The sequence below is a fragment of the Hippocampus zosterae genome, chromosome 10 (assembly GCF_025434085.1).
Source record: "Hippocampus zosterae strain Florida chromosome 10, ASM2543408v3, whole genome shotgun sequence".
In the NCBI taxonomy this organism is placed as follows: domain Eukaryota; kingdom Metazoa; phylum Chordata; class Actinopteri; order Syngnathiformes; family Syngnathidae; genus Hippocampus; species Hippocampus zosterae.
Genome location: NC_067460.1, coordinates 12355140 through 12370269, shown reverse-complemented (window position 1 = coordinate 12370269; position 15130 = coordinate 12355140). Strand labels below are relative to the sequence as shown.

The window sequence follows — 15130 nt, the reverse complement described above, 5'->3', positions numbered from 1 at the left end:
CTTAATCAGATAAATTTCATTTGTTTGTTTTCATTTTTTTTCACGGTCCAGGGAAACCTCTTTTTTGCCATGTCAATGACCATAAGGCAGTTGAAATTAGGATTGTAAAATGTGTGTGCCCATGTGGAACTTGCCATATCTTGCTCACGCGAGGAGCAGCCATATAGTCTTTTTTTTCAATTTAAGAGACATGTAAATACTGTTTTATTATTATTTTTGAAGATAACGCTATTTTTTTTCCTTGCAAGAGATGTGACTTTTTATATTAGAATTTTTTCCTCTCTGTAAATTAATTCTTTGTGTGCCCACAATACTCAACATTATTTTAATGGGAGGCCTTTATTTTTGCAGTGGAGCCTCTAAAACAGAACACAGTTTATCCAAATCATTTTTTCCAAAAGGAAATAATCATAAAGTGATTGCCCATTCTCAAACTGTCCCCAACGTAGAATATTTTGCCCTTGTACAGACAATGTTTTAGTCGTATTTCACATTAAATCTATGGAAATGCGAAGATAAATTTATGATTGCATACTAAAATGAAAAGATAGTAAGCCTCCTAATTTTTTTGACGTCTTAAAATTGTGGTCTTTTTTTTTAGAAAGCTTTGGTCATTGTCAGACTATCCATACACAATTTTGTATATTTAGCTCACATTTATTTTGTAAAAAAAAAAAAAGTATGTGCTTAATGAAACCCTATGATACTCTCCAAAGTGAAGCAAAGCTCAAAGATAACTTTTCCCCCTGAAATGTGATCTTCTTGTTGTGAATTCTGGGGGCCAGAAAGTGGAGATGCTGTGACAAGTTTGGTGGCAGATTCATGTTGTCTGTAAATCAAAACTGCCAAGACAGTAAATGGGTCAAGTTTAGCTGGGATTATTATTTTTCTGTGATGCGGGTGGCTGATGAGATGGTGCCAGAACGTGGAAGGTGATGTCAGTGACCTTCCTCCCATTCAGATTCACAAGATCTGAATGGGAAAATGCAAAGTTGGGACAATTACTATTTGGGCAGGGAATCAAGCAGTGCAAATTTAGTGAGAAGCATCACAGTCCTACCAACTGTGATGTATGTTCACGTGAACATTCTGACATGGTGTGTTGTGCAAACTGGCAAACGATAGCCTGGTTTAAGCCTCAGGACAAGTCGACTGCTGAGCATCTGCGCTTTTTTTTTCTTTTCCGCTCTCTCACTCACCCCGTCTGTTTCGCACGCTTCTGTGCATTCACTTGAGTATGCAGCACATCCAGATTTATTGGAGAAGAACTGTCTCGCAATGCCGTTGACACTCACCCTTATGGTAGAGTTCTAGCAACGATTCTTACTTTACCATTATTAGAAGTAGATTTGGATTATCTATCTATCTATCTATCTATCTATCTATCTATCTATCTATCTATCTATCTATCTATCTATCTATCTATCTATCTATCTATCTATCTATCTATCTATCTATCTATCTATCTATCTATCTATCTATCTATCTATCTATCTATCTATCTATCTATCTATCTATCTATCTATCTATCTATCTATCTATCTATCTATCTATCTATCTGTCTATCTATCTATCTATCTATCTATCTATCTATCTATCTATCTATCTATCTATCTATCTATCTATCTGTCTGTCTGTCTGTCTGTCTGTCTGTCTGTCTGTCTGTCTGTCTGTCTGTCTGTCTGTCTGTCTGTCTGTCTGTCTGTCTGTCTGTCTGTCTGTCTGTCTGTCTATCTAAAACCTTTAACTGATTAGAAAGTTAAATGTTTTAAAAGTTAAAGTATAATGAATAAAATATTTTTTGTGGGGCTCCCAAGGAGAATTTCTGACTGTTAACAAAATGTTGTATTTGTTTAATTTTGCAACCAAGAGTAAAAGTCGACTAAGATTGTCAGATTATTGTTAAATTGTTGTCGAGTTGTGTGCGGGGGTTGAGTGGGTTCGTGTCATTATATTTGTTTTTTGAGACGTGTTAAAAAAAATCTGAAAAAATCAAATACAATTCCATTTTAAAAAGCTAAAATCGGCCATTTAAAAAGTCCAGCTGGAATTTTTGGGTTTTGAGTGTCATTCTTTTAAAGAAGCCTTGTGATTATAGTTGTAGTTTGAAGTGTTATTCAACTGTGCTCCATCATATTAAGGCTTGAGCCAAGCTATTCAAATTTTTCCATTGGTGACCTTTTAGTGCAAGTGTCAAACATAAATGCCTTGAGAAAAGAGTGCCCCGACTTAGATACTAGCCTTCCTTTGTCCGATATTTTTGCTTTGATTTGCGAGCACACATTTGCAATATGAAGACTGAGTGGTGGCAGTGAACTCGACTCACTTCACAACAAGGAGCAGTTTGGCAGTTGTGAACAATTCTTCGAAAAGGAAACTTCAAGCAGTTTAATGGCACTCCCATTTGACGCTTACTTGACATGTCATAAGCTTAAAGCATGTTGATTTCATCAATACATCTGCGCACTGCCTTCAAAGCAGCAGAAAATTGCTTCCTCTGGTGTGTGTGTGTGTGTGTGTGTGTGTGGGTGTGTGTGGGTGTGTGTTTTGTGTGTGTGTGTGTGTGTGTGGGTGTGTGTAATGTGACAACAAGAAATTCATTGCACCATACTCTCTCAAATTTAGCCATGCCATGTCGAATCGAATCACTGATTCAAATGTAAAAAGAACTGTCCTTGAATCATAGTATCCCAGATACGTATCGCATCGTCTTTTATTGGAGAGATGTCGTATATATGCTTTTGTTCCTTAACTTAATTTCAAATCTATTGACGGTGTTCTCCTGCAAAGACTGCGAAAGGGCCACAAAAATAGGGTGGGCAGGAACAATCAGCCTCGGTCACAGAAGTCTATCCTACAATCCATCTTCCGAACCGCTTTATCCTCACTAAGGTCGCGGGGGCTGCTGGAGCCTATCCCACCTGTCTACGGGCAGTAGGCGGGGGACACCCTGAACCGCTTGCCAGCCAATCGTTAGGGCACACAGAGACGAACAACAACCCGCGCTCACACTCACATCCTAGGGACAATTTGGGGTGTTCAACCAGCCTGCCACGCATGTTTTTGTAATGTGGGAGGAAACCGGAGTACCCGGAAAAAACCCACGCAAGCACAGGGAGAACATGCAAACTCCACAAAGGAAGGGCGGAGCTGGAATCGTAACCGGTACCTCTGCACTGTAAAGTCCACGTGCTAATCACTAGACTACCGCGCCGCCCAGTCACAGAAGTTTCTTTTTCAATTCATTTATTATTATTTGCTGCGGACTTAGGGGGTGGGGTTGTCTAGCATATGGTCTGGGAGAATGGAGGTCATTTCAACAAAGTCAACAGTGATTTGGCAACCAATCAAGGTGAAGCCGGAGCCACACCGTAAGCGGTAATTAAGTGACAGTGGCAGAATGTTGCTGTTTGAAGGGGACTATTTTCAGCTTTGTGTTCTTGTTTGACAGCATGCGGAAATCCCATGTGAACTGCGACTTGGCGATAGGGCTCTTGAAAAAAAAACAAACATTCATATGTCGTCAGCTTTTATTTGGGTAGGTGGTGAGACTTTCAATCACGTTTTCAAATGCGTCCCCGGAGATTTGAGATTGGGTTTTAGACAGATCGATAGCTTTGACTTCTGTTATTTCTGTCTGTGACATTGTGTAAGTCTGGATTTGGTGCAATGATGCTTTTATTTATGCTGATACTGCTCATTACATCTGACATGTTACTGAAGAAAACCCTTTGTGAGTTTCATTCGTTGTGTGACCATGAGTTTTCTCAGTCAAAATGAATTGATTTCATCATGAAATAAAATGTAAAGAAGTCAACAAGGATGATGAAGTTCAGTTTCCAAAATGTTCTGTAGGTATTCACGGGTTGAATGCCTTTAACTCATTCACAGCCGTGGACATTTATTTTGTTCACTGGAATCTAAGAGTTTACTGCTACCAACAAATAGATTCACATTATTAGTCAATTTTTTAATAAGTAAGTGTGGAAGAGTGTCTCATCCAACATGTGTGAAATTCAGGTTTTTCAACCACTGAAATAACGAACAGACCCCTGTAGAGTCGCATCACTTTGGATTTGATATCAGCATAGCCTTTGAGTTGAAGATAGACATTAGATGTTGAATCTCGGCTTGTCACAAGATGTCAATTTTCATTAGCGAATGTGTTCACTGTACGTACTATTGCTTTACTGTCCTTAATAACTCAATGCACCTTACAGGAATTTCAAAAATCTGCTTCAGAGCATCACCCCAAATGTTTTTAAAATTCCACCCCCAAAGTCAGTTTTACTTGGCAGCATGAAATTTGGTCGTCATTTCCTCTCACTTCAATTCCAGCTAAAAAACAGATAACATGAACTCAATCATTTTCCATAAGAAAGGAGCAGAGTAGAAGGCGTGTGTGTGTGTGTATGTGTGTGTGTGTGTGTATGTGTATAGAGTATGAATGCATGAAGGGGCTAAAAATATGCATGCATATATGCATACACATGTATGTTTATGTATGTACAGTATGCATATATATTTGCACATTATCTGTATAAAAAAAAAAGATAACCCTAAAACATTTTGATTAATGTCTTTGCCATTTGCCTTTGGTGAAAGGGAGAAAGGGGGAAATATACATCCCTCTATTGAACCGCTTTGGGAAAAAAAATTATATATACTGTATATAAAATGTGTTTATTTTATTTGTTTTAAGACCATATCGCTAAATCCTAATCAGTTAAACCAAACTTTAGTTTTTGTTGAAACTTTGCCTTCACAGAATCCCCAATGTCGATAAATTTGAAACGGACAGCAGGATTCAGATGCTATCTTCGGCCATGTATGTCATGTTATTAAACTTACTAACTTTAATTCAGAAGTGCCTTGTCATGTGCACTTGGGAGCCGCAATGTGTTGCTTCTCCCTTTGTGCCTTTATCAAGCCATGGATGGCCATCTTTTTCTTTCTTTTTCTGCACCGGAGTTTTTGCGCAGGTGTCAGCACATCCACAGCATCCCTGACTGAGCATGCCGCATCAGAGCACGCAGCAATTAAAAGAGGGCGAAATAATAAAGACAGCTATCTGGACTGGCCGTGAAGCAGCAAACACGACTGGTGGGCGAGGCCCCTTGTGTTGTTAAGTGTTAAACTTGACGCAACCCCCTTTCACTCCATCCACTATTTTAAAAAATTGTAGTAACAGTTTTGGACGTCCATGGCAATTTTCCAGCCACATTTGTCAGTTGTCTTCAGTCTCTGCCTACTGTGCGTACCACCACCCACTTTCCCAGTTCCAACAGTTTTTAACCCCCCCACCCCCCCCACCCCACCCCGCACCACACCCCACTCCCAAATCAAATTATTCAGAGATCTATTGTCACCATATAGTAGATTTCTTTAAACTTTTAAAACCATGCATCACCCTCACCAACGAGAAATGGCACACCCCCTCCCATCTGCATACTATGGTCACCTTAAGCTGCCTGTCTCAGAATTTGTAAGCCTAGCACATTCTCCAACATCCCATCAGCAGAAAAAAAAACACCCCTTAAAAACACAAATAGCCGCTTTTGTGGAGAGTAGGGGTGTAGCAAAAAAAATATATTTGAATCGTAAAATGGCTTTGGATTTGTCGGGATATGCATCAACTCGTCTTTTATTGGAGGGATGCACACACGTCGTGGACAGCCGTGGTCATCTCGCAGCAAACTTCTAAAAACTTTCAAGCCGCTCACATGCTTCACTATCCCTACCGAGTAAAAAACGTTAAAGGCAGCCTTCTGAATACATCTTATAAATAATATCGCAAGAGTTATTTTAAACACTGTCTTGTTGAATTGTAACATACACAAACACAAGGCTTTCTGCGACGCTATTAGCCCCTTCATGCATTCACACACACACACATTCCCTGATGTGACCTTCAGCAATGCAGCCTGGCATTCAATTACCTCTCTGTCAGTGGCCCATCCAGTCCGGTGGCTGCACGCCCTTGAGAGGCTTTCTGCAGCCATTTGGTCCAGGGATCCTACTGTACGTGCCGTTACATTCTCCTCAAAGTAAGCTTGTAGACAATCATCCCCCTTTGTAGCTTTGTGCTGCTTTATAAAGTGAGGCGGGATTGACAGTGAGCATATGATAAACATCCAGCCACTTCATGCTTTGTCCTCGTCTCATATTTTGTTAAAATTGTGAATTTCACCACTTAAAATGTCAATGTTTCACCATTTATCTACTGTCTAACAACATGCTTTGGTTGACTCAATTGTAGCCCAGAATGTGCTTTCTGAGAGTATTAAGTGAAGTAGTCAGTGGGAGGATTTTTGTGCTGTTTGCATGCATTTGAAAACGAATTGAAATCTGCGGTGGTATTAATCTCACGTGCCCTGCCATCATTCTGAGCAGATTGAGCAACAAGATTGGCATGTTGTTATGGACAGCTGCCTTCTGATGGGCCTTGAACAGAAGTTTCATTCATTTGTTTATGTTTAACCTATTTCCAGCCCTTTACATGTTTTGAGTAAGATTTCAAGTATCATTAAGTTAAAAATTATCTACATTTTAACAAGTTGACTGAATACTAAAACAAAAATAAAGTAAAATTACTCGGCCTTTGAAAAAGCCTGGTAGATGAAGAGGAGCCTCAAGGCCAGCAGAAATGGCTGGTCCTGTTAATGGCAAGCGTATTTGGTCATTTCAAGCTCGTAATTAGTTTTACTTTTAGCCATATGCTAATTATGATTACACAATTATTAGCCTGGGAACTCTTCACAAGATCAAAAAATAACGTCAAGCCAGGAACCAGAATTCTCCTGAATATCAGCTGCAGAAATCCATGGATTGTTATTTTTCTCCCCCCTCTCATTCAGTAGTGGATTTGAGTTTGTGCTTGATGTCAAGTGACTCTACTTAGCGAATGCAAAAAATATGGCCAGAGTGAAGTTGCAGAGGAAATCTGAATAAGTCGGTACGGCCATGAATTCAAAAGCCTCTTTTGGCCCGTCACTCGAAGCAACGGTTAAAAAAAAACTGTTTAATGTCATTGCTTTGCATTTCAAAACCACCCGGGCCAAATATGCTCTGCCCTCAAAAGACACCACTTTTGTGTGTTCGGCTTTTATCAGCATGCACTGTTGTGTACATCTATATATTTCAAAAGGGAATCTACCAAGCCTTTCAGCAGTTTAGACTTTGGACTATGATATATTGCAGTCAACAGAAGGAAGCATACTGTTGTTTAAGAAATGGTAAAATACATCCACCTTTAAGTGTCACTCACGTGGATTTTGTTAAACAGGATATTAAAGTTGCAGCCACCAGTGATTCATGTACCCCAACACAAGGAAACTAGCTAGCTGGCTATCATCATTGGAACGGAATACCGACGTCCCACTCAGTGCTTCTAAACGTGTCTGTTTGTTTGTCCATTTTCCCTTCATCCGACAACTTTTAAATCCTTCCTTGTGATAACTGAGCACTTTAAGCTAACGTTGCTAGCTTGTTGCTGTTATTGAATTGTATTCTGTTCATGGCTACCAAAATCCCAGCCTCTAAAACTGTTTTTGTTTGGATGAAAAGTGCAAGGAGTTGATTTTTAAATGGATTTTATGGATTGGGTCATCTTTAAAATGTTTGGGCTAAAATAAGTGTCGGTAGAATACAATTGGGGATTTACAGATTTAACAGTGATATTAAGTGTTGGTAACTCACTAGGTGAATATTTGGACGTGGTAATACACTGTAGCTTTATTTATATCTCTCTTTTGGCCAAGAGGCACAATAGCAAAGCAGATTCCATCATATGAGTCTGAAAAAATATATAATTTGATTTAATCTTCATCTTTCTCAGAGCAGAATCTGCACCGGCTGAAACAGCCAAAGTGGATTAACTCTGTCAGGATAATGCCGATTAAAATGATAAACACACTCACTAAGTGATCCATATGGCCGTTCAGAGATGGAGTCCAAGCTTTGGTTTGTAGTGGAAAGCAGGTGGAGAAAACATCTGGGCTTTGTTTCCAATTTGTCAAAAACAATCCTGCAGGTCATTGTAGTATAGTCTCATTGTCCTAAGGACAGTTTTTGGTAACCATTTTCCAATTTCTTTCCACTATTCCTTTTCACATAGTTTCCATTCTGCCTGTTACCAGGGGCGGTTCTGGATCAATTTCACTGAGGGGGCCGGGCTGGGGCCAGGGGTTTTGATGTGGGGGGGGGGGGGGGGGGCACATTCAACCCAGGGCTAAAAAGACGGATTCGAAATCTTATTTGACTTTTTATTTCTTCAAACTTTGTACAACTTCAAAATTGTAATCATAACATTACAGTGATGAGAAAAAACGTATTAGGAAGGCTAAAATGTCTGCAAGCTTAACAATACCCCGTGTCCATCTGTTGAGAATATTCAAGCCAGGGGATGATATGGTACCAGCCTGCCTGGGACAAAAATTGCAAATACACTGAAGCTAGATGTTTTACATGCATATAATTATCCAAATTTTAAAAGACAATGTCTTATATATTGATCCTGTTAAATAAAAATTAAAATAAAAAGGAGACTAAAAAAGTTAAGCACACACACACACACACACACACACACACACACGTCGTGGTAATTTCCTTCTCTGCGGACTGCTTCTCATTTTCTCGCTCATTTTTAAGTGGTGCACCGAACTAAAGGGTCCGACGAGAATGTTAAATCACGCACTTTGGTTCCACCTTTCGTGTCGGCGACTCGGCGCGACTGCGTAATCTACGCTCGGAGGGGGGGGGGGCACAGGGGGGGCCAGAATCAGTGCTTTAGGGGCATTGGCCCCCGTTGCCCCCCCCCCCCCCCCCCCAACCGCCACTGCCTGTTACACATCTTATTCTACCTCTGAAGTTGGGCAACTTGCATTTTCATTATACATTTTACACCATACAATACAATACAATACAACACATGCTGATTTATATAGCGCTTTCACAACAGCGGCAGCTGTAACAAAGCGCTTAACAAAACAGTTAACATAAAGTAAAATAATAAACACAACACATAACAAAACACGGACAGTCGTGCAGTCCGAACCACTTTTCTATCCCACGCTTTGTTGTTTAAAGCAGTTTGAGATGAAAGAGGAGAGAATCAAAGTGTCCTTTAACCAGTGGATCAGAGACGTCATGCTCAAAATGTGCACACGTCGGCTACAAGCTAAGTTTCAAAGTCAACAAGAAGCTGTAGCATCCATTGAGGAAAAAAGAGATCGGTTCACTTCTCCTGTCCCATGGAAATCCATTTCAATTCCAAGCGGCGACTCACGGTTCCAAATGCGCATCGGCGCTCTGCGCCAACGCTCCTCTCTCCTCATCCTCAACTTCAGCAGCCATCCATCCAGCCGCACCAACGCCGACTGTCCAACAGCGCCGACATAGCCACTGAACAAAACGGGGTTGTGAAAAATGCTGCCCATTACAGGCGCAAAAACACAAGCGCCCCAGGTCTGTCCAGCACCGACAGTCAATGGCGCCGACATTCCTCCCAATCAAAGTCTGTGCTGGTACAGGCGTGGTGCCGAGAAGGCGCAACCACCAAGCACAGATACTTCTCCTTTGACGAATGTCGTGGCCAAAAAGTGCTGAAAACAGTCCATATCAGGTCCACACGATGAAACAACAAACAACATGTGACAAAACAAAAGACAAAAACACCAAAAAAGCAAGGCCCTTGAAGAGCACTTGCCGAAGGCTGCCTACTCGGGCGCCATCTTGGGAAAAAAAATGGTTTCAAACAAGAGTTAAGGTTGTAAATGATGGTTTTAAGAGTAGTTCAGGGTCCCCAAATGAGTTAGCATTTTGCAGGTAGGTTAGAAACCAAGGTTAGGGTTTAAAATGAAGGCTCGAAGCCAGGTTTAATCTTTTAAATTAAGGTTTCAAGACTAAATTAGGGTTGGAAACAAGGGTTAGGTTTGAAACCAAGGCCATGGTTTCAAACTAGGGTTTCATGTCTGGATTAGAGTGTTAAAATAGTGTTTGTAGCCAACGTTTGCAGTGAGAATGAGTGATTCAGTCTGTAACGCCCATGTGTCTGTAATGACCATACTTAATCCACTTAATCCTTTACGTCAAAATGAATAGATTGATGGGTTGGATTATTCTGCTAATGAATTACCATTTTGTTCTTTGGGAGTGAAATATCAGTGCTTGATTGTGTGGTCAGAGGGGCTGGCAAACTGGAGAAAATCCATTCGTGGAGTGAACGTTTTGCTGAGACAGGTAGGCCGCGGTCAGGCCCCGTGGCAGTCATCTCAGATCAATGGAAGCTTTCGGCAGCTGTATGGCACTGTCCACTAAACTCTGTGCGTCTTTATTGTCGGTGCGCAATAAAGAGAATGAGGTTTTAATGCATTGGAGTCAATTTGTTGATGGAACCACCTAATTACATCCTCAGGTGTCCACGGAGTGAGAGAGGAGCCTCGGTTTGTGACGGCGCGCGCTGGAGAGAGCGTGATCCTGGGGTGCGACGTGTCCCCTCCCCTGGATGGCCAGCAGCCCCCCTACGTGGTGGAGTGGTTCAAGTTCGGAGTGCCTATTCCTTTCTTCATCAACTTCCGCTTCTACCCTCCCCATGTGGACCCAGAGTACACTGGTGAGCACAGACAGCAGAAGTAGCCATTCTTTGCCACGACACGCTTCATAAGACAAATACAAGGGAAGACACGGCAACTTTATTTCCGACACAAGGCAGCTGAATGTGCTTTACACAACCCAGAGCACAACACAATGAAATCATTTGGAAGCACAGCAACTGAAGACATTTGCAAAACAGTGAGAACAAGAAGTAACTTATTGAAATTAAGAAAAAAACCATACATTGATAACTTTTCAATTCATTTACAAAGAATCGATTTGACGGCATTTACAAGCAAAGTAAAGATATAAACTTTTTGTTCAACGGCTTTCCAGCCTGTGTTGGGATTTTGAATGAAGGTCAGAGTTTAAAGTTCATATTTTGGAGGGAAGATTTCAAACAATAGGGTTTCGCACACACACACACGCACACGCACATACACATACACACACAAAAGTCTCCTATCAGAAATAGCGGTGACACAAATGAATGACTGTGTCGCCGAGTGATTGATCTATGACTCGCGCGGTTGAGTGAAAGTGAAAGCTGCGTCTATTTGAGATGCATTACATGCCGCATGAATCACTTCATAACCTTAAAAAAAATCCTCCTGTGCTGATTTCGTCAATATGTCTGCACACTGCCTTCAACGCAGCAGGAAATTGCTTCCTCTGATGTTGTGTGTGTGTGTGTGTGTGTGTGTGTGTGTGTGTGTGTGTGTGTGCGTGTGTGTGTGTGTGTGTGTGTGTGAGAGAGAGAGAGAGAGACAAGATGGCGAACTGTCAGAATGGGGTCACGTTTATCCCCTCCCGTTGGTTCGTCTTTACCGCGCCACAAACCTCACCCTGGGCTGTTAATATATTGTCAAAGTCACAGCATGACTGCAGTTCAAGTCCTGAATTTGAAAATGACGACGCATTGACAACAATTTCTCATTTGTTTGTTTATTTGTTTTTAAAGGGGTTCCCTCTCGTGTAATGGGGATCCTACGGGAGTCATTGTTATTGTTGACTTGGTTTCGCGCAATGAGGAAAGAGGCCCCTTCAAAGCGCGTCATGTTGGCTCTGCAAGAAAAGCAACATGAACGCCACCATCTCTGTAAAGAACATTTAAGGTTTCAAACAAGGGTTAAGGTTCCAAATTAGTGTTTGAAGCAAGATTTGGGGTTCAAACAAAGGTTAAGGTTTCAAGTAGGGGTTTAATGTTGCCGATTTTTATCCTGATCACATGAGCGAGGTTGGTGTTAAAACAATGAGTGGGGTTTCAAAATGGGATTGGAAGCCAAGTATTGGGTTTGGTATTCGAGTTTCAAAACAAGGTTTTGGTTCAAAATAGGGTTTGGAGCTAGAATTAAGGTTTCAAAATGGGGTTTGAAAATAAGCCAGGGTTAGGGTTTTTATGTTAGGCCTTCTAATTAGGCTTTTATACTAGGTTTATGTTTTTTGAAATAGGGTTAGAAGGGTTAGGTTTTCAAATTAAGCACTTCCGTCCCCTTTTCCAGTCAGGAAAAACAACAGTAGCAAGTGCAATTATCTCAATTCATCGACCATTTGAACTCAGTTGTTAACCAAAACAGCAACACATATCGAGGCATGTAAACAGCCACTTAATTGTGGCATTTAAGCAGTCCACATGTTGTGTGTTCATCAGCTGTATACATTCTCAAGGTCACCGAACTTTGGATGCAAATCATCCATAATGAAAAGATCTCTTCTTGCTAAACGATAGACTTTGCATACCCCCTCGCAGACTATATTATCTCCCCTTCATTACCGCGTGTGGTTTTCCCGCGGCTATATGGAAATTACAGCATTTAACGACATCTATTTTTGTGCCAACTCAAAGCAAAAACTCCATCAATAATTCAGCCACGCAGCTTGTGAGATTTTTAGCGTCTGATTCTCAGGCTCTGGGCCAAGCTGCTGGCGTGAGAAGATCATATATCTTTCAACAACAGATCCCTGGCGTTTGGAGTGATGTGTGCAGGGTAAGTCATGGCCTGAAGATGCAAAATAATGTTTTGAAGCAGGACTGACGATTATTTGCGTAAACAAACAAGGGAATGTGGAAGAGCCCACTTTAAAGTGATTTTTCCTTTTTCTCTGTGAACGGTATTCTGTGGTCACTTGATCTAAGGATAAGATTCTTGTCCTGGGTTTAGATTCCATATGATTCCTCTTTTAAATCATTTGTCCTGTTTTTCTTTGGAAATGTTCACACAGTGGCCCATATGACTAGGAACCTGGCCATTAATGATAAGATAAGAAAACCTTTATTAGTCTCGCAATGGAAAAATTCCTAATTCATAGCAATGTAATAATGAGCAGTAATGGCTCATCGGTCAAACTAAAATGTCAGACTGTCTTTTCATGGGTTCTTCAGACTTGTTTATGCGTCTACTCATGATAGACATGCAAACGCAAAAATTGGCTTTGTGGGCTGAATTTTCAGTTTTGTGTGTCATAGTAACCACAGGCAATGACAAAAACACATTCTTTGCAATTTAAGTTCATTTTTGGAGGTACGTTTTGATGAACGTGAAGCCTCCCAAAATGTTGGTTTATCTGGCCTAAAATCACGATCAAGATGCATTGCGACTCACTTGATCTTCAAAAAAGTAAAGCCACAGATAGAGTTGTGACATCATATGCATAAAGAAAAAAAAGACAAAAGACACTACCCATCCTGATTCGGCCCTCATTGGCCAGCCCAAAAATAGACCTGACTTCTTTCAAACAAACAGCCTTTCTTTTCATGCAGGACTGCAGTCACTGCGCTCCCCTCGTCCCCGTGACTCCATCGATTTGCTGTTAACATCAACAACAACAAAAAATCCACCCAGGTGACGGCGGCGATCCTGCGGTCAACTCATCTGCGCGTCACTTGAAGTATAATTCCGCAAAAGCACATCGGCAGCCTCGACTCCAAGGAACAATAAACGGATCATATATTCTACATCAGAGTTTGCAAAGATGCTCTATTTCAGGACACTTTTCAGGCCCGGCAGAAGCGAATGTTTTAGTCTGTTGGGCTGTCAAAGACCTCCGCATAAGCACCGGGCCCGAAGCTGCTAGACAGACAGCCGAGAGGCAGTGGATTTGGGCAGCCTCACATTCCTCAACTTCTTCCCTTGTGATTTGCTCCTGTTTGAATTCCAATTTATCTTGAACTGTGAAGAAGGAAAGGGGGGGTGGGGGGGGGGAGTGACAGACTGTGAAACATATGTCTTCTTTGAGATGGAAGGCCGGACTTTGAGATGGATACTTTTGAATCAGCTTAAATTGTGGCCTCTAGGAATTACCTGCGAAGCAGCTGCCCTGTTTTCCAGCAATTTAGCCAACATCATGCTTATTTGAGCTGGGAAATAAACTTATTTGCACTTTATGCTGAGACTTCAGAGGCCGTCACAAGCCTGTGTGGACTCCGATGACTGTGTGCTAAAACTAGACTACACCCTTGACTGGGCAGTAGTCATCCGCAGGCTGGTCTTGCTGACTGTGGCCAAAAGGCAGACTACACCCTTAAATGGTTGCCGGCAGTCAGTCTTTTTCTAGCTAACTGTGGGTGAAAGGCAGACTAACCCTGGACTGGTCTCTAATCACCCACAATCACTAAGCAGCAATCGATCCCACCTGACTGCACAAGAGTCATCCCTGTGAACCGTGACATAGCCAATGACCTAGTCCATGAACATGTATGATTTCCTTACAACTTTTGCCTTGCGTTTCCCATGCGTCCGCAGGTCGAGCCTCTCTGCATGGGAAGGCCTCCCTGCAGATCGAGCCGGTGCGCTCGGAGGACCAGGGCTGGTACGAGTGCCGGGTCCTGATGCTGGAGCAACAGTACGACACCTTCCACAACGGCAGCTGGGTGCACCTCACGGTCAACGGTGAGTCTTCCAGCATCATTCGGCCTACTCTCTCCACTGGGCCATTCGTGTTAGCTGGTAACGCACAAACTAACCATCCACATCAACATTACATACTGCGCTTCTTTTCGTACATACGTGACGGTTCATTCATTCATTCATTCATTCATTCATTCATTCATTCATTCATTCATTCATTCATTCATTCATCATTCATTCATTCATTCATCTTCCTAACCGCTTGATCCTCACTAGGGTCGCGGGGGGTGCTGGAGCTTATCCCAGCTGTCTCCGGGCAGTAGGTGGGGGACACCCTGAATCGGTTGCCAGCCAATCGCAGGGCACACAGAGACGAACAACAATTATTTCTTTGCTAGGGGTAATCTGCAAATTTTAATACATTCTCCTCCTCAGCTATCATTAAAGTTGAGAGAGGTATCTAAATCATGGGTATGAATATAACAGTGGTTCACTCATTTTTTTAGACTTCAATACTAAAATGTTTCATAAAATATTTTACATTTCCCAATTACAATGAGGCCGGCCCAGTGGTCGACTGGTTAGCATGTCGGCCTCACAATGCATAGTTGCAGGGTTCGATTACGACTCTGGCCTTTCTGTGTAGAGTTTGCATGTTCTCCGGGTTTTCCGCCCTCCTCCCACATTCC

General features: G+C 41.8%; 1 protein-coding gene across 3 annotated transcripts in view; it reads left to right on the top strand.

Moving 5' to 3' along the window:
- The window catches only part of igsf9ba (immunoglobulin superfamily, member 9Ba), a 50210-nt gene that overhangs the window by 1631 nt on the left and 33449 nt on the right, over positions 1-15130 (top strand). For all 3 annotated transcript variants that reach the window (XM_052077440.1, XM_052077439.1, XM_052077441.1), the window contains exons 2-3: positions 10415-10612; positions 14337-14483. In XM_052077440.1, coding sequence (XP_051933400.1) covers positions 10415-10612; positions 14337-14483 — 345 coding nt within the window. The remainder of the gene's footprint in view (positions 1-10414; positions 10613-14336; positions 14484-15130) is intronic.